Source organism: Seriola lalandi, unplaced genomic scaffold, assembly GCF_002814215.2.
Source record: "Seriola lalandi dorsalis isolate HSWRI2012SDOR001 ecotype SW California unplaced genomic scaffold, Sedor1 jcf7180002054582, whole genome shotgun sequence".
Classification (NCBI taxonomy): Eukaryota; Metazoa; Chordata; class Actinopteri; order Carangiformes; family Carangidae; genus Seriola; species Seriola lalandi.
In genome coordinates, this window is record NW_019525135.1 from 2179451 (window position 1) to 2207343 (window position 27893).

A 27893-nucleotide genomic window follows, 5' to 3' on the forward strand; every position below is an offset into this window, starting at 1 on the left:
AAACGGACACAAACAAGACAGCAGCCACAATTTAGTTTGGTTGTTCTCAGAAAACCAAAATAAGGATGGCTGTCTCACCGTTAAACCTTGTATGCTCACTCAGTTAGCTTGACTTTTCAAATGTACTCCCTCGTATGATTTTACAATAAAGAGATGATGTAGTTGTGTCCGTAGTTTTGACATATTTCTCTGAGCTCCATAGGTTGTGGGCTGGATCAGGACGAGTAAGTGTAAAACTTGAGATGGTTTCCCTGAAGGGATCCCTTCAGTTCCAATGTTCACACTATTACAGTGAATTTGTAATGGTTTATTAACCAATTCAGTATAGCCAGACAGAAACAACAACACATACTGACACTTCAACAAAGGTCAATTTAATGCTATAATCCACAACATTTGTGCTGATCTCAATTGTATTGCACAGCAATTCACTGGTCTGACAGCAGCTCCTAAACTAAGATATATATACGAGTTATTTTGTTCAGTGACTTAAAAAATGTTGACAGAGAGAGTAATGCTTAAAATTATGAATAACAAACATATTTTGGTTTGTTGTTAATCTCTGAAAGGCAGTAGTAGTGAATTGTTGGTTTCTTCTTCTTCTTCTTAACGTTTCTGTTGATAAGGTGTGTTTCTTTGTCTTTTCAGCAACAAGCCCATCGCTGCTCACCCAACCAGTACTTCTTATATTTATTCCAATATAAGATTAACTGTGTGCATTTTCCTGTGTAACAGTTTTCTGTTCACAAGTAAAATGCTTAACAAGCTGGTTAGAGGTTGATATAGAAGTACTGTACATCTCAATAACAAGATAAAAATGCTCAGACATACTGTAATTATGAGATTTGGAAGAGGTAATTGCAATGAAATATTTTTCTTTCATGGCAGCAGCTTGCTTCTGTAGAGATGAGATATTGAAAAGTTGTGGATTATTACATTAGTCTGTATTGTTTTAGACAGCTAGCACAAGACAAAACACTATTGCTCAGTATTTGTTCGTCATTAAAATTGAACTGCATTCGCAACAAGTCACAGCTACATTTCATCATAAGCATGTAATGTCACCTGTAAACACTCATGAAACTGTAAAGATGGCCGCTGCAATAAAGCTACATGAAGCAAATACATCAGTATTGACCAATGCAATGAGCAGTGAAACACCTGCTGGAGGTCTTACAATGAGAAACATGATATGGAATTATAAAATCACTTAGTATCGTCAATAACAATTCCTCATCTCTAATTACCAAAATAATTGGTCATTTCAGCAACAATAATTTTATATTATTGGTGTAAAGGATAATTCTGGTTATTTTCAACTTGAGTCCTGTTTTGGATAAGATCGGTGAAAGCAGTGCTTCCTGCAAACTAAAAGGGGCAAAAACATGTAGTGAAGTAATGACAACATGAGAATAGACTGCATCATGTTCAGAACACAGAAATGAGACTCAGGTTGAAATGAACTAGTTATCCTTTAAAGATACAACAAAGAGTATAGTCATCACTTGACAAAGTGAGGCACACGTTGTACTGTACATTCATACAAAACACAAACATTAATACAGAGAAATCATTACTACATACAAATATATTAAAAATCAGACAACAGCTTAAAAGTACATGACACTGAAATACACAACAACTTTTTTGTCTTCACATTCTTCAGTAAATACTTTCATGAAGTCTTCTAACATTCATAACTGTTGGAAAGAATAATTAAGAACGATTACAATGATAATTTGGTTCCAATTTCAGGTTGATCTAGAAAAGTTAAGCTTTAATTTTCTTTATTACATGACAAAATAAATTTCTTGGAACCTTTTGCCATCTGTTAATCAACATATATAATATGCCATCACAAACTGTTGAACCTATTCAGCCTTTACTGGAAATGGCAACAACGCTCAATACATTATTTAAAAAAATACTTTGCAGTATCTTTAAATAAGGTCACAAAAAAGGGAATATTATGCTTAATTCCCAGCAGTGAAAAAAAAGCAACCCTCATGAACGCAGAGTTAATGTTTTTTTCCCTTGTTGTTGCTGTGTAATGAGTCAGAGGGGAGGCATTGTTCCTATGGTTTATGTAATCGTACCTGTCACAGCGTGGTTCCACTTATCGTATTGTCAACCCAACATGTTACCGGCAAGAGTATTGCTTGGTGCAGTTCCAACACCTGATGTGCAGTCAAGCAAGCAGTTAAATTAAGATGCAACCCAGGACAACAGCATGATGGAAGAAACTAGAGACAGCGTCAGTATGCAGAACTGATTACTCATGGAGGAACGCATTTAAAAGAACATCACAGAACAGTAAGAGAAGGATTAACTGCATTTCACTCTGCAGGTTCCTTTATTTTTTTTCCTTCTATTAGATGATATAAAATAGAAAAGGAGACACTGATCCACTACTCTCTCGTTGGTTAGTTCGCTTTCATTCTAGTCAGTCTCCAGCAGCCTGTTTATTGATGTGTTACAAATGTATACCGGATTTTGCCTTTGGCCTGTTGCTAGTTACCAGGAAATGTGTTGCTTACTATAGTTACATAACCGAAAGCCAAAATCAATTCCAATACTTTCAGAGCCAAACTCAGAGCCAAATATAAAGCCAAACAGAGTTCAGCGCTCTGCAACCGCTCATCCATGGCTTCAGGGAGAAATAGATGCAGAGTGCACCCTCTGGATCAAATAAAGTTCACAGTTAGTACTTACAGATGGAAATGAAAACTATGACTTACATAATTACAATCACCATGACATATTTTCAGATTATCTCCATAGTGAGACAGTCTCGCAATTCTAGCTTATATTCCAAACAGTGTACACCCAAGCAGAGTTTCATTATCTATTGATTGAATAATGGGGCCAAGACCTGAATGAAACACCAATGCACTGACTGGTTTAATGCTAATCACAATCAGAGCTGAAGTTTTAGCTAAAGAAGAAGGAACAGTTACTTAATTTATTATGTATTATGTATTAAAATTTATGAGAGACAGAGGAACCCTGATTGGATAAGAGAAAAAATAAGTATAACTCCAAGGGAAATCACCTGAAATTTAGATGATAACACTATTCAGAGTAAGCGTTGCTCACCTTGTGTGTTGTTAAGGCTGCTCCTGGGTGTGGACGGATTATGAGACAACAGACCCCTGGGCACAGACATGTGAAGAGCCCGCATCGTACCTACCAGAGCAACCGCCACGCCAATCCCAGTCACTAGCATTCATTTTGTGTCTTTTTCTGGTTTTTCTTTTTCTGTTGGTTGAAAACAAATCCTGATCTTCAGTAGTTAATTTATTCTGTTGATGAGGACAAGCTGCACAAATATATCCCAAAGCTTCAAGCCACAGCAGATCCACACTGACACACCTCTCCTCAAAATACTACTATACATAATATACTATATATATATATATATATATATATATTTTTTTTTTTTTAAGTGGAGCATTTCTGCTGTTAAACATTTTTAAAATGCTCATTATAATACTTATTTTATTACTTACGATTACCAGCTGTATACTGTAGGGACAAAGTTAACAAAATCATAGTAAATTAGATACTGGATGACACTTATATTGGCATATTTCCCATATTAAAGAACGAGGAGCAAAACACCTGTGTGACTGTAGTCACTTCAAACAGTGGCTTTGTAGCTCCCTGAGCCCTTGACTTGTGCCCAGAATGCCCATTCAGTAATACATCCATGCTCCAGAGTATCTTTATCATCTTTAAATTTTTTATATTATCCAGGAAGGTAATATATTCAATAATCTCCATATCCAGCTGTTCATTTTCTGCACGTTAAAGCAACCACTTCAACATTGATACAGTGCTTCTATGTCTAAATTAAGCTAACACCATGTGCACTGTTGGTATGTACAGCGTATTATGGATGTGTATAAAATTCATGAACATTTGTGTGTATGTCATATGTTGTCTGCATGTGGGTGGAAGCGCTCCTCAAGAGAACTCCTCGGGTTGAGCGTTTGGAGGGCCTCCATTTTGTATTTTAACACTGCTACCGTTACATCCAGTGATCTCAGTGTGGCGAGATGTGATGTAGCTCCTCTTCCTTGTGGACAGGGAGTGCTTCCTCCCAGAGCCACCACCAGCACTGCCGTCACCCTCGGCAGGGTCGTAAACAACCACCATGGTGGTATCCATTCGTGACAGCGTGTACATGCTGCTCTGGCGTGTTGGGTGCAGCCGTGTGGAACGTAGTTCCAACTCATCGTAGCTGGACACCTTGATGAACGGGCACCAACGAAACGCTCGCTTGAAGCCAGCTCGAAACCTGGTGCCACATTAAGAGAGAGAGGGCAAGTTGAAAGTGCAGAGAAATTGACATATGGAAAATATATACAGGTAAATCTATCTCTTCACCTGAGAAGAGATTGTATTCAGGTGTCCCTGATGCTTTTCAAAACGCACGTCTAAATGTTTGTGCAGTAATGAAAAAGAGATCAGTTGGTGTTGAACTGCAGTATCTACAATGAGACTACTCAGCGGTAAACCAACAGTACTTGAGATCTTGCCTTTGAACCCATTTCTGAATGCATTGAGGTTACACCACACAGCTTTGAGTGACGTCTGAGTAAGAGATAATGCACATAAAATCTGCACAGTAACAGGTTCTAAAGAACAGATGTTTTGTTCTTTGCTGGGAGCCAGTTGTTTGTTGACATAAGTGGAATCTATTTCTAAGCTGACATTAGCTAGTGCTGCATACTGTTGGGCCTGTAGGGGAGAGGAAGAGAGGACTTGAGGCAATACTTGGGAGTGAGCATAAACGTCACATCCTTTGGATTTTCCTGGAAAATTTGTCATAAGTCCTTTACACAGAAATCAGTCCACAGGCTTTAATAGGCAACTGAGGAATTCAGGGAAGGTTTCATTTGTATGCCTCCGCACCGGTGACAACCAGGGCGATCAGTATGCTTTCAATGAGTTTGTTCATCCCATTCTTGTGAATGGGATATCTCAGTAACGCCCTTAGGGTATTTATTCAAATTTGGCACAAACATTAATTTGGACTCAAGCTGAAACATTGACATTTAGGCCAAAACTCAAGAATTCTTAAACTAATTTTGACATAATTGGACTCAAATGTCTATAAGGATAAAATAAAGTGATGATATCTTATATCCATATGGTCAAAGGTCAACTTCACTGTGACATCATAATGTGTTCTGCAAAACACTCTGGCTATTATTCAATCCTGTAACTCAGGGAGGAGGGATTGTGTCCATATTTTTCTGAAATTTGGCTGGTTGGTAGGAAATGTTCCACCGTAACACTTTGTTTTTTAGTTTGTCAACACTTCCACATCGTTACCCACCTGCTGTTGAGGCAGCAGTAGATGATGGGGTTGTACATGGTGCAGCTCATTGCCAGCCACAGCACTGACAAATAAACCTGCTGGATGTACTTCCACTTGTTCAAACGCTTGTTAAGACCCGTCACAATGAAATAGACATGATAGGGAAGCCAGCAGAGGGCAAAGGTCACCACAACAATGATCATCATCTTCACCACCTGCAAGAGACAGAGTGAACGACGATGAGAAACACTCATAAGCTGTCACCTTGTTTAGGACTCCTGAAAGCATTCACAGAGACTGACCGAAGAACAGATGTGTGAGCCAGAGAAAATTATATAGGAAAGAAAAAACACATCTGACAACCCTCTGTCACTCTGTCTGCAACTGATGAATATCTGGAGGGAAGAATGTGGTGCACATAATTTCAGTCCATTTTTGAATTAGAGCATTTTGGTAGCACCTGGTAATGCAGGCAATAGACAGATGCATTATCATAAGACTGTAATGGAAAGCAAGCAGGGTGGTATGTGGCAGTTCCAAAGATCTGACAGCAAGTCCACATCTGATCAAAAATCAGACGGACAAAAAGACTCATCGTCACATATGCACGTATGCCAAAAAAAAGATTCAAGCACAGTACCACTGCAACACTAACGCCTAAACAAACTATATGTATGTGTATACTTTAAAGATGAATGTGTTGTACCAAAATTCAGGAAATATTCTCACTGTACAGGAGCACTCCCAGAAAAGCCCGTTCCACATGCCTGTTAGTATCACAACAGATGCCCTAAAACTAATCTGCTAAACGGTCGGTTGAACTGATCTTCCCTGGTTGCGGGTGAAGTTTCAGTTGCTCAACCAGTTTACCATTTTCTGACCAGAGTGAAACAAAGTGTTCATGATAGTACTTCATCTGGCACTATATCGGAATATACTGATAATGACCATAATGTTTTCATAGTTTGATAATGTCTGCCATTAACAAGGTTAGAAATGCTCAAAAGTTTGTGTTACATGTCTTATAGGATAACTGTGATGTATTGTCAGGCATTCATTAACCAGTTACAGATGCTTCACAGTAGAATTTATAACACATCAATAAACAGTTCAAATGTTCTTATATATGCGTACAACTACAATATATTGTGGAAGCACATTGGATTCACAAAAGAAAAAATAAATAAACAGACCTCATCTAATTATTATGACTTCAATATCTCATAATTATGATCTACTATCATAATTACAAGAATAAATCTTGTGATTATGAGAATAGATCTCATAGTCATGAAGTCCTGATATTGTAGACTAATGGGTCAGAAACTGGAACTGGAACACTTCAGAACAGCTTCCTGAAAATCATCAGCTTTTAAGATTTCATCAGTATAAAAGTCAATCATTGATAGATGTAGCAACCTCTGATGGTACACAGCAAAAAAACGGAGCTTGACATGTAGCCCAAAGTGTAACTCACTGAATCAAAGAAAGAAAAACAGTCTAAATGGCAATATTCATAATTCCCAGTATTCTCAGTTAATGTAATTTTAACATATATCTGTAAATCAATTTTTTGAATTTCTGAGTCCATCAATTTAACTGTCTCTGAATTAATTTCTGCATTTATTATTGGAAGTGAACTGAATGAACTGCAGAGGCTTATCTCTGGGTGGTAACTGGGAACACAATCCGTAATACTGCATGACTTCCCAGAGGCAGGCTGGAGAAGTACGCTACTAGAGACAAAACAGACATCATTGCATCCCTCCTGAAATTTAAACAGAAGTCCTGGCACCCTCCTTTTTTGAGTCCATGATTCAAATAAGTTTATGGCATAACACATGTCATGCTGTAAACTGTGCTTGGTAGCTGCTAAACAGTGGGTGAACCATTAAGTCACTGTTTTTGTTGGATGACAGCTTGGACGTTTAATTTATCTGTTCCTGTCAAGAAAACAGGACTTGAGCTTGAAAGTGATGTGAGAAGACTAACTGAAAGACTTAAAGACCAAAGCAGCTGTTATATGAGTGCAGTGTAAATGTTTCCATCGCAAGTGATGTAGCCTTTCACCAAAGAATCCCCCAACAGTGTGTTACAGTATTGGGGGCAGAGTGCCAACAAGGGAAGGTGAAAAGTTCAATGTTGTTCTTATTGTAACGTAAATGCTTTATATCAGTCACAAATATATTCTTTGATTTTTAAAAAGGGCTGAATAAAACAGAGAAAGCTGTGCGGTTGTTAGGGACTATTTCCAGCAGCGTATTAATACACATTTGATGTTCTAGCAAGTATTTATAGCAGCAGGACAGTGCGTGTTGTCATGTTCATGGTAAATGCACTTGCTTGCACTTATATAGCGCTTTTCTAGTCTTACTGATCACTCAAAGCGCTTTACAAAACTTGCCACATTCACCATTCACTCACACATTCATACATTGATGGAACAGCCATCAGGGGCAAAGTGGGGTTCAGTATCTTGCCCAAGGATACTTCGACAAGCGGACTGGAGGAGCCAGGGATCGAACCACGACCTTTTAATTAGTGGACGACCCACTCTACCTCCTCCTGGGCCACAGTCGTAATGAATGTCAGCAACTGCAACAGTGACCATTAAATGTGTATGGTTTTAAAAGTTTATGCACAACAACGGAGGTCTATGGCGTGGAGGAATAAGCTATTGGCTACACAGACAATTTATGTTAGCAAGATCAATTCGTGTGACAGAACCTTGTGTTGGAGTCTTGTTAAAGTTTTTGGTTTGTTGTGGATTCACTTTTTTTTTTTTATGGCTGTCCAATAATTATGAACGACATCAAGGTTCTCAATAGGTTGAATAGGAAAATAACCTTAAGGAGGACTCACACATTTGCTACGTGCTTTTGGGTCTTGTTTAAATTGTCCATAGTTGGACTACCAGAGAACTCAATACAATCCATTTAACTTATGTGTATATATACAAGAGATTTTATATGAGGCTGCCTGCTGAAACATTTCAAGTATGTGTCTGCTTTACCACAGTCCCCACTGGAGACTTGTTTTGACACATACTGTACCTTAACAACTTTACATCCCATAATATAACAAGTGCAATTATTCTACCTGTATTATCAGAGAACAAGTAGACACTGCATTTCATTTAAGATTTTTAAACATACATTCAACGGCACCTTAAATATTATGCATTATACATAGGCAGCTAAATAATGGTTAAAAAAACATCGGGTTAAGAGAATCAGTGTAGTGCTGAAAATGTCAGAGCAAAGCAAGAACATGCATCATTCCCCAGGTACTTAACTATAAAATCCTGTCCATAGGCTCAAAGATATTAGGTGTGACAGGAAGACAGAATCTATAGCCTCCTCCTCACACAGCTGCATAAACAATATTTAAAGTATATCCTGTGAAGTACAGGAGGTTTCGTTGAGCTCCTGAGGTTTATATAAACATTATTTGACCATCTTTAAAAAATACAGAGATGTTGAAAAATCCTGCCCCCCTGCTGCCCATTTTTCATAATGGGGGATAATGAGAATGTCAAAGCACATATTTCAAGAAATGTTTTGTGTTCATATTGTATAATATTGTTGATGGAAATATAGCATGAGTGCTGGTTGCACAGTTCTGACCTGTACTGAGCATGTGTAAACGTTGCAAAAATGATTTGTACATTTTTTTCTATTTACTGGAAAAATACAATTAATCAAAATGTTTGCATTTCAAATATTCTACAATGTGACAGACTGCTACTGTTTGTATACACAGTTGCTGCCATGTCAAACCTTTGCAGAATGAGAATAAGAGTAGTGGAAAGTCTTACTCATGCACATATTTAGAGCCTAACAACAAAGAAAGACTCTATACCTGAAATGTAAAGCCATTAAATTTGTCAGCAATTTATCTTAAAATTGGTTCAAAATCCCAGAGAGTCAGAGAAAAGAGGTAAAAATGGAAGTAATGTGTTCTCTCTCATAGTAATTGCTAAAAACCCAGTAGCAGTATTTTGAGTTATCTAGTGAAAGAAAACAAACTTTTTGCCTTGATAAAACCAAACAAGTCCAAACAAGTGATGAATGAAGCACATTTGTACCGCCCCGGTTTTTTAAGCAAAAGTGCAGTCTAGTATGAGGGTCTTACTCCACACTGGATGATAAACATGATAAAAGTAACTAAGTTGTCACTGACAAGGAATGAACAAGAAGAAACAGGGAAATGTGTGGCAACCCATTAATAGGTGCATTCTTAACACCAAACCATTATTCAGTTAAAGTAGATGGGTTGGCAAAAATGACATTAAGATTGAGCAGTAACCAGTAAGCTGCAAATAGTAGTCATTGGTCACCATGATTAGAGCGGATTGAGTGCTAAAACTAAAATACTAATGTTAATAATTAAGACAAGTGGGAATGTTGTCTAACGATCAGGATGTCATGAATTAGATCTTGAGGTTGTGTGGGTGAGTATAGAAACTGGTGGAAATTGTGCAGAGATTAGAAGCCTGATACCCTTAATCTTATTAGTGAATTAATTAAGAAACTCATCACATTTTGAGTGGGCGGCTTTAAGAAACTGGGTAAAAGATGCCCTGATCACTGAACTAATGGTCTCACTTAAAAGCCGAATGTTGTCAACCAGAAACAAAAGGCAAAATATCAACTTTGTGCTTGTTTACAATGTCAAAACTGAATACAAAACACATATTACATCACTATAAATTCCTCTTAAAGGCCTTGCAAAGGACACAATAGGTCAGATGCAGGGCATTCACAACACAGAAGCTTGCACAAAGAAATACGAACACACACTCAACACAATGCAACTGCTGCTGTTAAATTGCATCACTGTTTTCCAGTGAAACTTTGTCTTGATTATTAAACAGCTCCTTTTCATACACATAGCTTTCAATATTCTGCTACTATACACTGTTTTGTGAAGTAATCGTTAGTCACGACTTTCCAAATTACCCAGGTCATCTGGTGCTGGCCTTTTAAAAATATCAAGAGTCAACTCCAAACCTGGAGAAGCAGCTTTTTGTTGTTACGCTCCTGTGAGCTGGAACTGCCTGCCAGAGGATTTGAAATGTGCTCCTTCGGTTTCCTACGCAACATAAAACCTTTTTATTGAAGATGACAGATGTCTGTTGACCAGAAGTCTTGTCAGTCATGGCTGTTAATATATTTTGTGTTTTTGTCTCTTCACACATGCGTTATTTAAAAAAAAAAAATACATTCATATTTTATTGCATTCTGATAAATTGAACTGTCTGAATGGAACCCAATATTCTGATTGTATGATACACACCAACAATAGAATTCATGCTCCTTATTGTTAGTTTAATGAAAGGAATGGAAGAAAAAAGAATTGATTCAACTGAACTTTTCCTGAGGTCAAATGATGATTACTTCCTGTCTGTCTTGTGAAATGCCTCACCTCTTGAGTAAAGAAAGTCCCGTACATAATAAAACAATCTAGGAATCAAGGACAGATGGAAGAATATCTTCTTCTTGAATGTCTTACATTTCTAAAACTGCTGGAATCCCCCTTTATTGAGACTGATTAAAAAGACAACACAGTTCACCTTTACGATTTAGAAGTTGTGTTTTTCGAACATATATCTTTAAAGTTTGTTTGGCAGTATTGCAACCTGAAGTCCCATGTCAGCAGGTTTGCAGTTTAATACATACGTGTTTTTGAGTGAGCAGGGTATCATTTATGCTACATACATGTATTGACAATTGTCATTTAGCTAGCTGAGGTGGTCCTTTTGGACAAAACCTCATATGCTCCGTGTGGATGATGAAGGTGTTGAGAGGATCCACAAAGTCAATGCAAAAACTATTCGGATGGACACCGATGAGGCTGACAGCAACGCCAACCTCACATGCTTTCTTCATATTTGTTTCATTTTTGGACGACTGAAATATGCATTCTAAACTTGTTCAAAAGATGAATGATCTGAATTATCGCATGCTAATGGACAAAAGGGAACTAACGAACACCAGACCAGTCAGTGGGTAGGAACCTTTACCGTTAATAAAGTCACGAAATGATTGTGCTGTAGCTCTTTTGAGCAGAACTATTTAAAATTGTGTCTTGTTCTTAATCCCCCAGATTCGCTGCAGCATATGTGTGGTGGTATGATTCTGTAGAGACACGGAAATTACTAAATGATGGAGCAAAAGAAAACCAGAGAGGAAGGCCTCTTCTGTTTGAAGATTGAAGGTCGGTAGACACATCATGGACACATGGTTATGTTAAAAAGACAAAGGTGAGTTTTGTATCATATGCCCACTTTAACATGTGAAACATCTGCCTTACTATAGTTAAAAAGTATATAAATCACCTATAAATAAAAAAACAAATTCACACTGAGGTATTGCTACCTCCCTCCAGGAAAGGCTGTCTGGTTTGTTTTGTCCTGTGGGCTAGAGAAACTACGTCATTATCTCCTGTCTCAAAGTCCTTGTCTGTGTTTCTGATGCGGAGGGTCGTTTTCTGGAAGGCAAAAAAGCGAAGAGAGAACCATCTATTGAGAGAACCATACGAATACACGTCACGTATCTCCAACATCCAGCAATGGTCTGCCAGTGAACAGAAAAGCAAGCGAGAGCCCGAAATAGCAACTAAAAAGGGATCCACAGTGAGAGAAACAAAAAGCCTTCTATGAGCACTGTACTGGCTGTTAGGGTTTCTGTATGTGTGTAGTAGATTAGAAAATATTAGAAGGATATTAGAAGGAGGTTACTTTCTTGGTTGCTAGATGAAAGGCTTGCACTGATGACAAAGCCACAATCCATTGATTTTTTCAATTAGTATGTTTTATTATGGTTCCAGAGATTATGTAAACTCTTGGCAGTTAGTGAGGAAAATGTGCTGAATGAAAATTTAGAGGAAAGGAAGTAAAAAGTCAATAAATGCTTTATCAGCCTTCATTTAGTCCAAACACTAAAAAAAAAAAAAAAAAAAATGGCAGAATAGAAGTTTAATTGTATATACGGTACACGTTCGAGTGTGGATTATTGTGTGACTATATCTGTGTGCACATTCAGACAATCTTGGATGGTTTTTCCATTAGGTTAGACTTGAAAATCCTAGGTAAATGGGTTCAGACAGAGCAGAGAGAATAAGAGATGAGTGAAGAACAAATATAGGAAATCTACATACAGCACACCAGACCTCAAAGGGATGATGTCTTATCTCTTTGTACCACTTTGATGTGTCATGATTGCTACATATGCTACAAAGGCCAGCGGAACAAAAACACACACAGAGAAAAAATTTCTTGTAATAAGAATAGTAATGGTAATTGTATTGTAACCAACAGTTCTATGGAGCAGTATTACTGGTGCTGAGATTCAGGCTGCAACAGGAAATGTAACGTGACCATGAATGTTATGAGGTCTGTACAGAGACCCGTGGTCAAGTTACACTTTGCTGTTAGATCCCAGAGTCCCGTGGATAAATAATTTGTAGGACACTCAGAAGAAAAAGAGGAAGAAAATCTCACTTCAGCCACCGAGCTAATCCCACACTTACGGGCCCGGTAGGGGCGCCATATTATGAAACACTCCTCTGGGTCGTAAATGAGGGTAGGAAGAAACGACCGACTTACTCGTATGGATTGGAGAACTTGTTGGAATAATAAGTCATCAGTCCCTGTCTGTACATGTGTTTTGCACAGTTTTGCTTCTGATAGGCCCAGTTAATGGCAACAAATCTGCAAAATCCTTGCTAATGATGAATGCAAAAATTAGGCTCTCAACAGCTAACTGCTGTTCCCTGCCGTAAATCTATTACATGCTAAATATGAGTGAGTAAGTCCATCAATTTTAACAAGATGATTTTTATGACCATGGCAGGCAGGCAAGCAGATAAGAGATGCCTAGGAGTAGAATATCTGTGGAAAATGATAAGATAAATCAATCTGTCTTATAATTAGACATGGTAAATGTTCACAGGTTTTTCTTGTTAGAAGATACCTATGCCTTTAACCAGGAGAGACACCTTCAAGCAATTGGTTGAGCCCTGCAGTGACTATCATCTAAGCCCTTCCATCAGGTCTGAGAGTACAATCTTAAGTGTATTCAGTCCCACTTCTCAAATACAGAGGGTCAATTTACACCAAACTGAGCCATAGAAACAAGTCCTCATAATCTATTGGCTATTTCATATCAATTCTAAAACATGGAAAAGGGGGATGAAAAGGAGAAGGGCATTTTCTCTCTAAATATTAGAAATCAGTGCAAGATGGATTTTATGGATTTATTAGGTCCCTCGTTAGTAGGAAGCTTGTGAGAGGAGGAGTGTGCTGCAGGCAGAAAATACTTCACTGACACATGAAGGCCAGCCTGTAAACAGTCATTCTTGGTATGTACTGATCAAAACAACCTGGAATACATCAGACCTGCCAAGAGGTTAAACTCCTGACAAGCCAGGTGGTGGTTGCTCTTTAAACATTTTAACTTCACCTTGTATCGACTCTACAAACATCAAGTTGGATCCCTCTCTGGTTTTTGGCTTCGTCATCCCTATAAATGTGACTCTTGCTGCTACGCTATTGTTCAGCCAAATGCCGAGTGACTAAGTGATAAGGTTATACCATTGGTTGGCCATTGCTCTTTCAAAATGATTTAGTGCATACAAGCAGTGTTGACAACTTAGCACCCCTGTTGCTAGATTTACCAACTTTTCAGACCCATTTAGTGACTTAAAAAAAAAAAAAGCACCCAGCGATGAATCTAGCAACTGTTTGGACAAACCTTAGCTACTTTCCATAGAAGATAGTCATCAGTATTGGCCTGTGAGCGTGAGCTTGGGCTGGGTAAACATAGCTGAAATCACAGTACAGAAGTTGTCTTTAACATATGTGTTTGGTGATTTTTCAGAAGACGTCACAGTTTTAAAATCAGGATTTTAGCAGCAGCAGAGCAGCAACTTTGGCTTGCAAGTGACTGCTGGTTCACATGTAGTCTTAATGAGCTGTGTTTAACTCAATATTTGAAACTTGTTCTGTTGTCTCACGGCCAAAACAGAAAAACATGTAAATGAGCACAGTTTCATTGGGAATTCAGCTGTAATAAAATATTGTATAAATGAGCACAGACAGTAGGAAAGAAGCAAACAGATACAGGAACTGACACCAGCTGACACTAGGCAGAATGCAAATAGTCTATGACACGGTCCAGCTATAGACAAGGTTTTGACCTAGTCTTGTTGCATTTTTACTCCCTGCCTGGATTTGTTATTTTGATTTGGACTGATTACTTATGTTAGACTGCCTGGCTTTCCAGTAAGAGACTAAACCTCTTTGAACTTCACCTCGTTTCTTGTGTTTTGAGTCTCTGATCTCCCAAGAAACGTTACATGAAGGCCACATAGTTGGAATCAACTGATGTACCATACAGTATCCCCAGGCAGTGATTAACAGCAAACCACTCAGCCTCAGCTCTCACACTTCCTCTATTTGAATGTAAATAAGTTTATCATTGTTTCAGTCCTGTCTCCTAGATGGAAACGTAATTGCCGCTGGGATTATATACAATGCAGTTTCTTTCAATTAAGTGCTGTGTTTTTCAACTTCACAAAGTCATTGCGGTGCTCAGGCTGGGTGGTTGGTTTTACAAATGTAGGACTTTAACTCTCGAGACTGGAAGTTTGCATCCTGAGTCCTGTGTGTGGTTAGGTTTAGGCAACAAACAGCTTGTATTTCTCTTGTATGTGCGTAACCACGATTCTGACACATATTTTTACGCTTCAAGTCTTTTTTCTTGTTTTTAATGCACATAAATGCAGTGATTGTGTGTCAGGCTCTGAGCACTGCCAAAAATTCAACTGACCCACACTCGATACCGTGGTGATGCAGACGGACGACTGAAATTACTGCTAACGTGCTGCTTTTGCTACGGCCCCCATGTAGCCATGGTAGATGTGTCTTGTCTTGTGTCTCAAGTCACTTTTGACTTTTTCTGTAATAAACCAATACCACAAACCGTGCCTAATAATCAAGTACTATCGGTGCCTAGACATATTACCATAAAAATGTTGGTTCGTCTTTTTTTCGCTATAAGCATTTGTTATATTTCAAGAGTGTATGAACATTGTGTAACTTGGCAGATATGTTTGTGGGGTGTATGAATTGTAATCCAGGCAGTTTTTATGTTTCCTTCAAAACATATTTGCTTTTGCATATAAATAACATTTTTAGGAGGGTTGGTTGTTTAGTGAACAGTGAAGCAGCTCTTTATTGCTTTGCTATTAAGGGCTATTAAATACTCCCACAGGTTGTTTATTTAGTTATTTAGTTATTTAAGTTATTATTAGTTATTTCGAGTTATTAAAACTCTACTTGGGTTGAAGACTGAAGGTTGACGGAGCTGTATTGGACATTACGGGAGTTCACCAGTATGATAAAGGTCTAAGTTGTGAGTGATGGAGATGTCTGTACTCACCCACAAGAGGTGTAATCAGCCAAAATAAGTGAAAATCCAGCGGGTTTACTATATTAGTGAGGGGCCTTTAAATGTGAAATTAGCAGCCCTGTGTTAGCAGTTAGCTAATTCCTCATGCAGACCTTCCAGTGGGCTTCATGGAACATTAGGACTGTATTAGTATCTGCTTGTCTTGAGGTAACAGCACGAGTGCTAGCCTTCAAAGGGTTTTTAATGTTTTTTTTAATGTTCAGTGTTAATAATGTTTCTACATAGGAACATAATTACAAAGCTAAAGGGCTAGTGTGAAAATTATCAAAACACCAACTTAAAAGAAGTTGCAGTAAACATTGTATACTAACTCACTGTACCTTGCTATGCATCAATAGTATTTCACATCTAAATTAAAGTGAGCAGTGGGAAATAAATGGAAGCAGGTGAGGAGAACATATTAGTTTGACGCTGATTTACTTTTGGAAGAAAAGCAATGAAACTCACGTTAATGAGCTTTTCTAATGCAGAATATGGATAGAGTTAGAAATCAAGCGACCAAAACAGTCTTGGGGCTTGCCCCTGCGCTAGATTTATGTTCCTTCATTAATCCAGTAAATGACTACCCATTAGTTAGCTTGTGCCAGAATGAGTCCCACTAACAATTGGGAAAGTGATACCATAAAGACAAACCTCAGTGAGCTGCGTGCCTGAGTGATTAAACAGAAGAGAAACTGATTCTGTAAAAACAAAGGAAGAGTAAAGAAAAAAGAAAGAGAACAAATTTATCACGAGTAGCGGTCTTTGTTTCACAAACAAAACTATTTTAAAAAAATCCCTTAGTGCAATCCTGTCTTCATATTCAACTAATTTGCAAGAGGAAATGTATTTTGAAAGAGATGTAATACCACTGGGATTATGTTTTTTATCCACATAATAAATAGAGTTTTATTTATTCATTTTTTTTATACTTCATTTGTTTTTCAAAATCAAAGTTAATATGCTGCAGTTTTTCTGCAGTTTTCACTGCCAACATGGTTCATTTGTTTTAACTACAATATCCACCCATGGCAACTAAAACTGATATTCTTGTAGTTATAAATACAATACGCTCTCTGTGCTCAACCCTGCAGTACACAGTGACTTCAAGACTTTTAATTTTTAATTTACATTTAACCAAAGCCATGATCTTTCCTCAACCTTAACCAAAAATTTAAATTTTCAGGTACTTTGATTTTTGAATACATTTTTGAGTAAAAATACATTGTTACTTTCTACCACTGACCACCTCCCTATGACTTCTTTGCAGTACAATAATGACAAAAAGTCCATTTTTGTCTTGAGCAATGATGGACAAGAAGAAAGAGCAAAGGAGGTTATGTGACTGCAGCCATGGTACTTAAAGCCGGCTTTCAAAAGAAGGCAGCTAACTCCTATTGCATTACAGCATGGCTTGGTGAATGACCCTTAAAAACTGCTTCTACTGTGATTTTCATTATGGAACAAGTCTGAGCTGATGCCTGTGAACACCTACGTGTGTTTCTCTCAGGAAAGAGAGAGATATTGACACCTGCCCAGTTCGGATTAGAACAGTCACATTATCCCACTGTGGTTTAACACTGTTGTACTTCATTTCTGGAAAATCTGATCTTGTAAATGTAATCCATCACAACCCACACAGACACACACACAAACACACACACATAGTAGTACTTTGTCTTCTGGCAGAAAGTAAGACGGATGATCAACCGTGGTTACAACACAAGTCAAACAAAGGTTGTCTTGAGGAGCTGTACAGCAGTCTTATGACAGGTCATTAGTGGTGCACTTCAGACTGACATTTCGAATGCACAGCCCCAGGTATGAGCTTAAAATAGACCACCTGTGGCACGGTGATTGCAGAAGAATGGATTAACTCAGTACAACGGACTGGTGAATCTTTCTCTGATGAAAGAGCTTATATATGCATATATCACCTCACAGACCTTTGATGGCTGCACAGGGAATTTGTCATAAGGTAAAACACAAGAAATAAAGGTCTTGAGAAATAATAACACTCTTCAGAGGTAAATGGAATTTTTTTTTTTATCAATCAAAAACTGAGAAATGTATTTCTGTGAAACTTGTACAGATATTCATGGCACTCAGAGGATGAATCTTCTCGACTTTTCCTCCGACTTTTCCATGGAGACTGTCCTGTAAAAAACAAGCCCATAGGTCATTTGTGCCGCAGTTTATATTGACCTGTAGTTATGTTTTCTTGTTAGGTGAGTGGCTGTAGTAATTATGACGGGAGTAATGGGAAAATGTGCGGTGACGTAGCATAATGAGAGCGACAATGTCCATGCCAGGTTGGGGAAGGTTGGGGTGGCTAGATGGGTCAACAAAACACAGGACTATGACACAGGAGAGCGGAGATCAATCCCCATGTGAAACGTGTTGTAACCATGACAATAAAGATCAAATAATGTTGAGGAAGTACTTTTTTACCTGAAATCTCAATCTTTTCCTAAATATTTAGCGTCTAAACGTAAACAAAAGCCATAACCATTATTATAGTAACCATAGCGATGAAGGTAGGCACACCGCTCTCTGTACAGTCCGTGTGTTCATTATAGTAACCACAACAACTGAGGTCTAGTACGCTTGCTGCCGTAGGGGCGCCATTTCATGAGACACTCCTATGGTGAATATGTAATTAGTTTTTAACATTATATCTTGAGATTTAAAATCCCAAGTTTTTGAATGTACTTTTAATATGAGAGGTTGGGGGCAATTACAGCAATCTAGCGGATATAACATTCATTGAAGCTTGGCAATACTTGAATTTCAGTGCCACACTACACATTAGACGTGCACAGGACAGTATGTTCAAAAGGCCCCTAATTGACAGTAGACTGTGACTTCTCATAGATAAAACTATGTATTTAATGGTTAGTTTTCCTGCAGCTGTTTCCCCTCCAACCACAATTTGTTTAAATTTTTTGACAGCTGAGAGGAGCTGATCAGTGTCCTTTGTGCCGTGAATTTGCTCAATAGTGTTCATCAGCAATACACTTAAGGAATTAAACAGATTAACAATTACCATTATCACACTACCAAAAGTATTACAGTTATTTGGTATGGGATACAGTAAAAACATTAGCTTTTGAGCCAGCCAGTTATGTGGTGCTGGACAGTTTTGCCCTGAGCTGTTTGCTCCTTTCTGTAACCTATTCTGACGAGAGCCTGCGAGCACTAAACTCTCAACCTGCATGACATTCATCCCCAAGAAAAAGACACTGTACAATGTGACCAGCGATAAGGACACGACAGAGGTTGAAACATAAACATACTAGAAAGCACACTTTATCCCCAAAGTGATGCTTATATGCTATAATTTACACACACACTGCAAACTGCTTTTGAAATAGGCACTAAAATAAACAGTCTGTCTGGAATCTAATCCTGAAAAAATTTGGATAAAACCTGAGTACTCCTGTGGAGATCAGCCCACAAACACCCAGACACACAAATATTCCTTTTAACTTATCGATCTGTGCAGCTACAAGGGAGACAGATACCCCACAGACCCATTTTCTGTCCGGAAGACTCAGAAATAATGACCACCGTAGTGAAGCCAATACCGGTTTTAAGAAGAAGCTGGGAGCATCCAGAGGCAGAAACAGAAATGTGGATCCTGCCTTCAGGCAACAATTCTGTGTGTGCCCAGGAACTTGGGAAAATCGTGAGCACCTACAAGAAATCATACCGGGATATGTCAAAATTGTCAGCAAAATAATGTTTTCCATTGAATACATGTAGAGAAATGGACATGATGCCAAAGCAGAGTTTTATCTGGGAGCTTCACCTCTGTTTGTTCCAATATTAACATTTTTTTAGTGTTGGGGTTCGACCATTCACTGGTTTATTACAGTAACATACAGCACATATCACACTGTGAACTGCAGACAGGAACACACATTGACTTTCAAACTGAGATTGTTACAAAGTGTGTTTACCAGTAACACATCCGTTCCACTAACAACCAGACCTCTGACATAAATCACAGGTAGACGCTGCAGCAGCTTATAATGGTAGCTGCCTTACAGTGTCTAGATACAATGTGCTTAATGTTTAAATCCATTACTATTGCTTAAATAACTTAAAATGCACTTATTTGCGTGTGTGTATGTGGTGGGCACATCCAGACTTTCTTGTGTTTGTCATCCCGGTTGTGTTTATTAATTTTGTGTAAATTTGTGTCTTTTTTTGTTAATTATTTTGTTTGGTATTGATTTCTCTGAGCTGTGGGCATTTGGTTATTTTTATTCATTATGGTGACATTGTGGTGACGTAATGGCCTTTGCATGATTTTTTCCACAAAAAAAAATCAGCCTATTTTATTGTTTACCAAATAGGGCTAGATGCACGCCAGGGGGGAGTTCTGGAGTTGCCGGGAGTATCTGGAAAGACTGAGGAGTAGCTCAGGAGGAAAATAAACACACATACAGTGTTGGATTCCAGATTTGGGGAGAGGCTGATCCTTAGTACATTTACATTCTCTTTAAACTACATTACTCACGTCTTCCTTTGCTCCTGTCATAATTACTAAACCCACTAGAGGTCACCTGACAATAAAACCTAATTATGGCTTGTAATAAGCGCTGGCACAGGTGATAAGGACAGTCTCATAAATTAGCAGCTATGAAAGGTTTTAACACCCTAGCACTCCATGCTGTGATTGAGAGTGCATAGGAGTGCAATAAAACTAGTTAGCAAGTGAGCAGAAAAGTTTACTAGGATAGCTAAAACTAATTGATAACAAATTGAAATGGCTAACTTGTGCCGCTGGAAGTATAGATGTACAGTTACTGAAAAATCTGTTCCAGGGTCACTTTGTCTTCTAAAATATTTTTCCAGTTTTGGTAATTAATAGTTAATTATCATCCAGTTTAATATCACTTTAAATGAACACATTGGGGACACGATGGATAGCATTAGTGAAGGGGTACATACATTACAGTAGTATGCCAGGTGTAATATAACATCTACTGTAATTAACTGAACCTGCAGGAGGCCTAGGTGTCATGATTTGTTTGCCTTTATCCCCTTTAATGATATATAATATGCTGTCAAAGGTTTTTTTCCTCACTCAGTATTTGTTCATTCTCTAGTGTGGCAGTAAACACTCCCATTGTTAAAACGTCTTGAACAAGACTCCAGACTCCGGAGACATAGAGGCTGTGGCTTCAGATGTGTCTAGCAAAGTGTGGACAACCTCATAATGCCCCAAGACACTGCTGGTTTTCAGGGCTTGAACCTGTCTGGATGCATGGACAAGCAGCTGATTGAAGGCGAGTGACAACCACAAAGGTTGTGTTCTGTGGCATCAAGGTTTTCTCCCCCTGCAATGTTCACAGTGAAGTGTGTCTACCCTCCGCACACACATACTCGGGACAAAAGTCATTTCTTCTGTTCACTGCACTATGCTGTAGCTGCTGTTTTCACTTTTCGATCACAGTTATCAGTACGCTGAAACAAAAAATTAAAACCACTATTAATTAGTTGTTGAGCTTTTTTTTAGACATTTTTAATTTCACCAGCAGGACTTAGATGTAATATTCCTATCTTTCATGTATCTGTAACAATGTAAGAGCCCAGAGATCTTGCTTTGGTCTGTTTCTGTCATCCTGTTGCTGCTGATGTCCAGTGCCACCATGATCCATCATTTCCAAAGCATAAATATTAGTTGCACTGATTAAACACAACAACAAGTTCACAGGGAGTTATTTTGGTTCATACACTTAACAACAGATTATCATGAATATAAAGAGAACACAAAACAGGTCAATGAACAATTAATTAGATTTGCTGGTGGTCTGGGATTCCCTGATTAGACAATAAATGCTTTTAGTCACAGTGATTGAATTAACAGAGACAGAGGTTTAAATCAAATTCCTAGAGGTATATTGCATGTACATCAACAGTAAGCTGGGAAATCTCCTTTTCTTTAAGGAGAATAAGTGTCAAATTGGTTTACTGTCTCAAATGCTCCCTCTCTTATTTGGGTTTAGACTATGAAATAGAAGTGAGATAATAATTAACTGGAGCCACCGGCTGCTCAGTGGCAGAAAATTACAGATTATACCTGGTTCTTCTAGAGCTCAAAGATCATTATGTTCACAATTACTAATTGGACCACCACAGGTTATATCTGTTTTCTCTAATTAATGGAATACTATTTCCCCCTCAAGCATGCCTACCTTCCTTTTAGCCCGGAGCTGTCCGTGATAGTTATCAGATGAGTCTCCCGGGATCTCCCCTCCCCACAGCGTCACCCCCACGATGGTGTAAGTGATGCCCATCACCACTAAAGGCAGTAAGTAGACCAGAACTGTCACTATGATATGATACCTGGGAAGAAAGAGAGGAAAAGCCTGAAGAGTGTTTACATTCATAAAATATTCACTGGTGTAATATTTTCATCCACAGCGCATTTTATGCTCTGCTAGAACACAGGCTGAGCCTCGTGAATTCCTGATACTTGTGACACTGAATGAATGTGAGTTTAATTGGAATTTCAAGAATAATGTAGATAATTGACATTTTTGCGGAGGTGAGGATGGCTGCCTCACACATCACAGCACTGTATGGTCATAAATTAGAAAAACACAGATCCAAGGTCCCTGGAAAAAATCCATCCGTGCAAAAGGAATTTTCCATTACAAACAACTCATATCTTCATTTTTTACAAATAACGGTGACTGAGCAGCACAGTTCTGAGTGTTAATGTCAGTGTCAATGTAAATGAAAAGGGTTGTAGTCTGTCAAATGCAATGTGTTCCCAGTGTAAACATATGAAAGAGGACATTTCTTTGGCTCTTCCAACATTCGTGTCTACCATTTTTCTAACTGATCCACTATGACAGTTAAATAAACAGTTAAATGACTCAGTGATTAAACTGGTGTGTAAAATCTTCATTACATTGTAATTAACCTTTATGGAGCAACCAGTTAAAGCAAGCTACACTTGAACTCAGGCAAGGCTGTAGCAGTTAACTGAAATGGAAAGAACTGAGCTGCACAGCCTGGTATCAAAGCAAATTCCAGTTTTCTTAATATTTCTCACATGAAGTGGTCGTCGGCCATGCGGGGCCAGGCCACATAGCAGACGGTCCTGTGAGGCAGAGTTTTGGTGGTGGAGAAGTAGCAGAGAGGGAAGGCCAGAACCACGGCCAGACTCCAGATGCAGATGATGACTCCTGTCGTGGCTTTGGCAGAGAGACGAGGCTTCAGAGGATGGATGATGGCCATGTACCTACAAGGCAGAGGTCAATATGTTAAACTTGTTTAAAGCCTAACAACATGTTAATTATTGATTGATTATTGATTTAATCTTTATTTAACAAGGAAGTCTGTTCAGATAAATTATAGATTTGGTGTGACTATCGGTGTGACTATCAGTACTATTGGTGTGAATTGTTTATTTCATATATACTTTTATGGCTGTTGAGATAATCTTTTCACGTCGTTGGGTTGTTTCCTTCAGAAAAAGTCAGAAAAGCTGATCAAATCTTGTGCAACTGTATTATGTATATATTTCCTGTGTTATATTTGGAATCATCCCGTCACCCCCTCAGATTTATTTTAGCAACCTCTGCAGTACGTGATTGAGTTTCAATAGAAATTCTCTGACCTAAAAGTCAGCGGCAGATTCAGGAGATTCAACATATAATTCAAACTGTTTTTTCTAGCCCTTAAAAGTCCAATTACACTGCGGTTTTTGATTTTCAGAGATACTGCTGGATGATTTGTTCCAAAAAGCTGTGATGAGATTTTCGTTTGAATGACACAGTGAAACACTCCAAACTGGCAGGAGATTACCAGCTGAACATGAACCCAACTCAGGATGCCAAATGATTTCCAATAGCTGATAAGGCAGGCTTAGGGCCACTAATTCAATCTTCATATGAGGGTAAAGAATGGGCCTTGTCCTGTCACCTCAGTGACTGCAACTCTCTGAGGGACAACTACTAAGATGGTCCGTCTGTTCACCAGTAATTGCTTGGCATTTACTCTGAGTGTCTCACTGGCCCTTGTGTATGGCAGCATAACAATAGCTTGTTAGATGTCCAATCAAGTATGTGCCAGAGCAGCCTGAGTTATTTGGGATCCAACACACTTGCACAACGGTGACTGATCTAATAGACTTGTAACCACTGAGCAATCACCACAGTGCAACACCAGTAACACTTGAATAAGCTAAACAGGATTACACACACACACACACACACACACACACACACACACACACACACACACACACACACTTCTTTTTTTTTTTAAACCTGGGAGTCATGAACATAAAAGCTTTTGGACAACGTGTTGTTTGGGAAACAATGTCACCATGGTGTGACATTACCAACTAAACACTCACCTGGTGTTTAGCTAACAAAGATTACTTTGGATGAGACTTCCAGTGCAAGTAGCCAAACATTATATGCACAAATAAATGTCATGTGTTGGCTCGAATGCCCTCAGATGAGAGGAATATGTTTAAAGTTAAGCCACCCTCACTTAACAGACAATCACAAAATTACTTACACTTACCAACAGTGGCATCTAGCCATGCAGATTGTTTGGTTTAATTTTGTGCAAGTTTTTGGAATATCCATGTTCAAGATCCCTGCTGTCATCACAATACAATAAAAGTTGATTGATTTTTGTTTGTGGTGCTGACTGCATTGAAACATTATTGATTAAAAATTCAACAGCAACAACAACAACAACATATCCTTCAAGGGACAATGTCACTGTTAGATTGGATTCTCCACAGACCATAGATCTGTCAACCGCTTGTAAATAGAGACTTTCCTGAAAGTAGCCGCAACAAAAAAAGTTCACAGCAGAGTCTGAAGATTGCCTTCATCCAGAGGGATGAGAGCATTGTTTCTGAAATAAAATGCTGTTGGTGATTTCTAAAAAGTAACGTTTTTCAACGCTGTTTGGGTAACAAATGAAATCCCATTAACCTTCATTGTACTGGGGTGGAGTTAGACTCTAATAGACTGGTAATCTTAGAGGTGGATATCTCATAGCCTGGACAAATCCAATTGAAACTACCTGCATGAGTTAAGTTGCACTGACCCTTCAAGGAACACAGCACTCATTCTCAGGGATCAGCGACTTTTGTCTCCTCCAGCTCTTTCTGCACAGAACATTAAACTTTCAGGGAGTTAAAGTTGCCATTTCTGGTGACTATCTAATAAGAAGTGTGAGGGATTCAAATTGTTGCAATAGAGCAATAGAAAGATTCACAGACAAAAGAAACGAGGACATACTGTACATATAGAGGAACGGTTCAAAAAAGATATAACGTACCATACTGTATGTGCGTACAAAGTGTCCTTGTGGTAGATGTGTACTGTAAAAAACGATTTAAATATATCCACTTTTTAAAAATATATTCCATGCACAGTGCATAATGTGAATATTCTGATTGGCTGTTGTTGTAACGAGGGACTCCAGATAATGATTCAAGTGTAGAGAAAGTGTCAGTGTGCACTGGTGTCCGCATCATCACATGTGGTGTGGAAGTATCCATGCAGGAAAACTGCACACAGGTTGTGTAACACGATACTGCTGCAAATACACTGAAATATCATCATACAAGTAAATATGATGGTGAAGTAGTAGAGTAGCATGTGGTCATGACACTAATGATATGACTGCATTGAACACATTCACAGCTTCAACACAAGAAAGTAAAGGTGTGAGAAATGAAAAACTGTCACCAGCCGTGTCGTCATAAAAGGCTTTCAGGCTTCACCAGTTACCGTTCACACGGCAACCTGAGTTTATTCTGCTGCAGTGCCCAAGGAAACACACTTGGCAGCGCAGAGAGTCAGCAGGAAGGACAAATTCACAGATGATCATGAACTGTGGCCTCATGCCATTTCAAGACATCAGAGCGGAGACAGCACCATACTGGGGTTAGGAAAAGCATGACCGGAGGTTACATCTACATTATGTAGGTCATGGCGATGTTCTCTTTCTCAGTACACAGTTGACAGAATCGAATGGACACTGCAGACCAAAAATACAAACGCATGGAAGTTTCTGTAGAGGAGCCAAAATGAGCACGGCCTGAGGAAATGCAGTTGTTCCCTTTGTGTGTCAAGGAGAAGTACTGGAGGAGGAAAACACCTCAGACAAAGCAACAACACAATATGACACATACACACGAGCTGGAGAAACACACTGTGCCTGCACGAAGCTCCTGCGTGCTTTTTGTTTTCATTATGTTCGGCCTGTGGCTGCCTCCTTCATCAGTCTAATCCCTTTATTCAAACATTATGACGTATGATGGTCCACTGATCAGTATCAAAGCCTGGCTGATAGTGACGACTGCATCACCACATTAATGGAAACTACAGGGGGATTGAAAAGAGAGAGGCGGAGGAGGAAGAGAGGAAAGAAAGAGAATGTGTGAAAAAGCAGATGAATAATGTGAGCGCATGTGACAGAAAGAAAGAAAGTCAGAGAGCGTGAAAACATGGAGAGGGTGATCTTTTCTAGGGTGTTGGCGCACACAGTCATTCACTGCAGTGCAGACTTTCTGCAAGACAACAGCTTCATTCTATGATTCATTGGCAGTGAAACAAAAAAATAAATGTGTGGAACAGGCCCATGGTGTGTGAGATGGCAGTCACCCTGCTGGGGAACCGCCTTTCCGATTGCCCACTCCTCCACCACTGGGAACGGAAATAAATGTATGTTGAAATCAGCTGGGGGCATAACCTGATGTGGGGGACTAAGTTTATATGCCATCAGTAGAATTTAAATGTCACTGATAGGGACTCTATATAAGTTAGTTGTTATGAGCAAGGGGGCACAAGTTAGTACGTCAAATTTAATTACATAACCCTTATACCAAATGGAGCGCAGTTTGTCTTCAAGCAAGACAGAACAGCTTTTTTTTCCTCTTTTTCTTTTCTTAAGCACAAGATTCAATTTTCTGCCACTGCTGGTGGAAGGCAGCATAGCCAAGTGGAAAGATCAGAAATTGTCCAAATCATCATGCGTAAAACAGCTGAGATTAAAGTGTTTGGATGACAATGATATATATACATGCTGTATATTTAAAAATATTATAATCTGTGTATGTGCTTCGGGTATAGCATTGTTTATTTAATGATTAAGGTGTGTTGAAGGTGGTCTGAATTAAAATGGAATATATATCTATATCTTACTTTCTTGGCTGATTGGAGGTACAGCAAATACCTTCATACCCTCATGGTTGTATTTTTTCTTCAATAAACACACTGATATTGACCGTTTAGTTACTCCATCACATATAAGAGACGTGCGTAAAAAACAATCTAAATCTAAATTATTACTCTTATAATTGAAAAAAAAAACAGAATTAATTTACCCACACATGCAGCTGAGAGAAACAGCGAGTTGGGGTTAGGGGCGTGGGAAGGATTTAGCATCAGTCAGTCCTTAAATGTTTTGCTCACAGCATTTCATGAGCTCACCTGTCCACAGCTATCGCAGTCATGGAGTAGATGCTCGCAAACACGGATGTGACCGGGAAGAAGTTGTGGAATTTGCAGTAAGCTTCTCCGAAGTACCACTCCCCGTGGGCAGCGTAGATAAAGTTTATCAAAGTGTTGAACGCGGCCATTGACGCGTCCGAAAACGCCAAGTTTAGCAGAAAGTAGTTCGTGACCGTCCTCATTCGTTTGTGGGCAAGAATGATCCATATCACTATGAGGTTTCCAAACACCGCCACCGCCAGCACGGAGCTGTAAGCAACGGACCAGAGGGCGACGCGCCAAGGCGGCTGCACAAACTGGTTAGTGTAGTTCGCCGTTATGTTGGATCCGTTATGTGGAGCTGCCATCCTCCTCTCCTTTCCCCCCGAATAAAGTGGAAGCCTTGGTTGTTTCACGAGTCTGCTCTACCTACTGAGGTGCAAAGCTGGAGTAGTGGGGGAGGATTTGCGTATAGGCACCATAGCGCGCAACTTCAACGCATCACTACCCCTGAAAAAGCACACATCTCCCCCAGAGGTTGAAGTAATACAAAACAGGGTGACACCCTACATATAACAAGTAAGCTATCCACCAGTGCCTGTTGAATGTGGGTGTGAGCGCACAGCCTCT

At 38.9% G+C, this 27893-nt stretch overlaps 1 protein-coding gene across 1 annotated transcript; it reads right to left on the bottom strand.

Annotated features, from left to right (window-relative positions):
* Window positions 1-292: 292 nt before the first annotated feature.
* tacr3a (tachykinin receptor 3a) lies at window positions 293-27861 on the bottom strand. The gene is made up of 5 exons (XM_023418461.2): window positions 27264-27861; window positions 22853-23041; window positions 21987-22137; window positions 5345-5541; window positions 293-4300 (listed from the first exon to the last, which is right to left on the bottom strand). Exons 1-5 carry the CDS (start codon window positions 27629-27631, stop codon window positions 3967-3969), a joined length of 1239 nt encoding a protein of 412 aa, XP_023274229.1. The 5' UTR covers window positions 27632-27861; the 3' UTR covers window positions 293-3966.
* Between the last annotated feature and the right edge of the window lie 32 nt (window positions 27862-27893).

Excerpts from the sequence above, each read along its gene's own strand:
- tacr3a (XM_023418461.2), bottom strand. The coding sequence starts at position 27,631 with ATGGCAGCTCCACATAACGGATCCAACATAACGGCGAACTACACTAAC. Across the intron at positions 22,138-22,852 it reads ATGGCCGACGACCACTTCAT|GTATCATATCATAGTGACAG; the intron begins GTGAGAAATATT and ends CTTTCTTCCCAG. Across the intron at positions 4,301-5,344 it reads TACTGCTGCCTCAACAGCAG|GTTTCGAGCTGGCTTCAAGC; the intron begins GTGGGTAACGAT and ends ATGTGGCACCAG.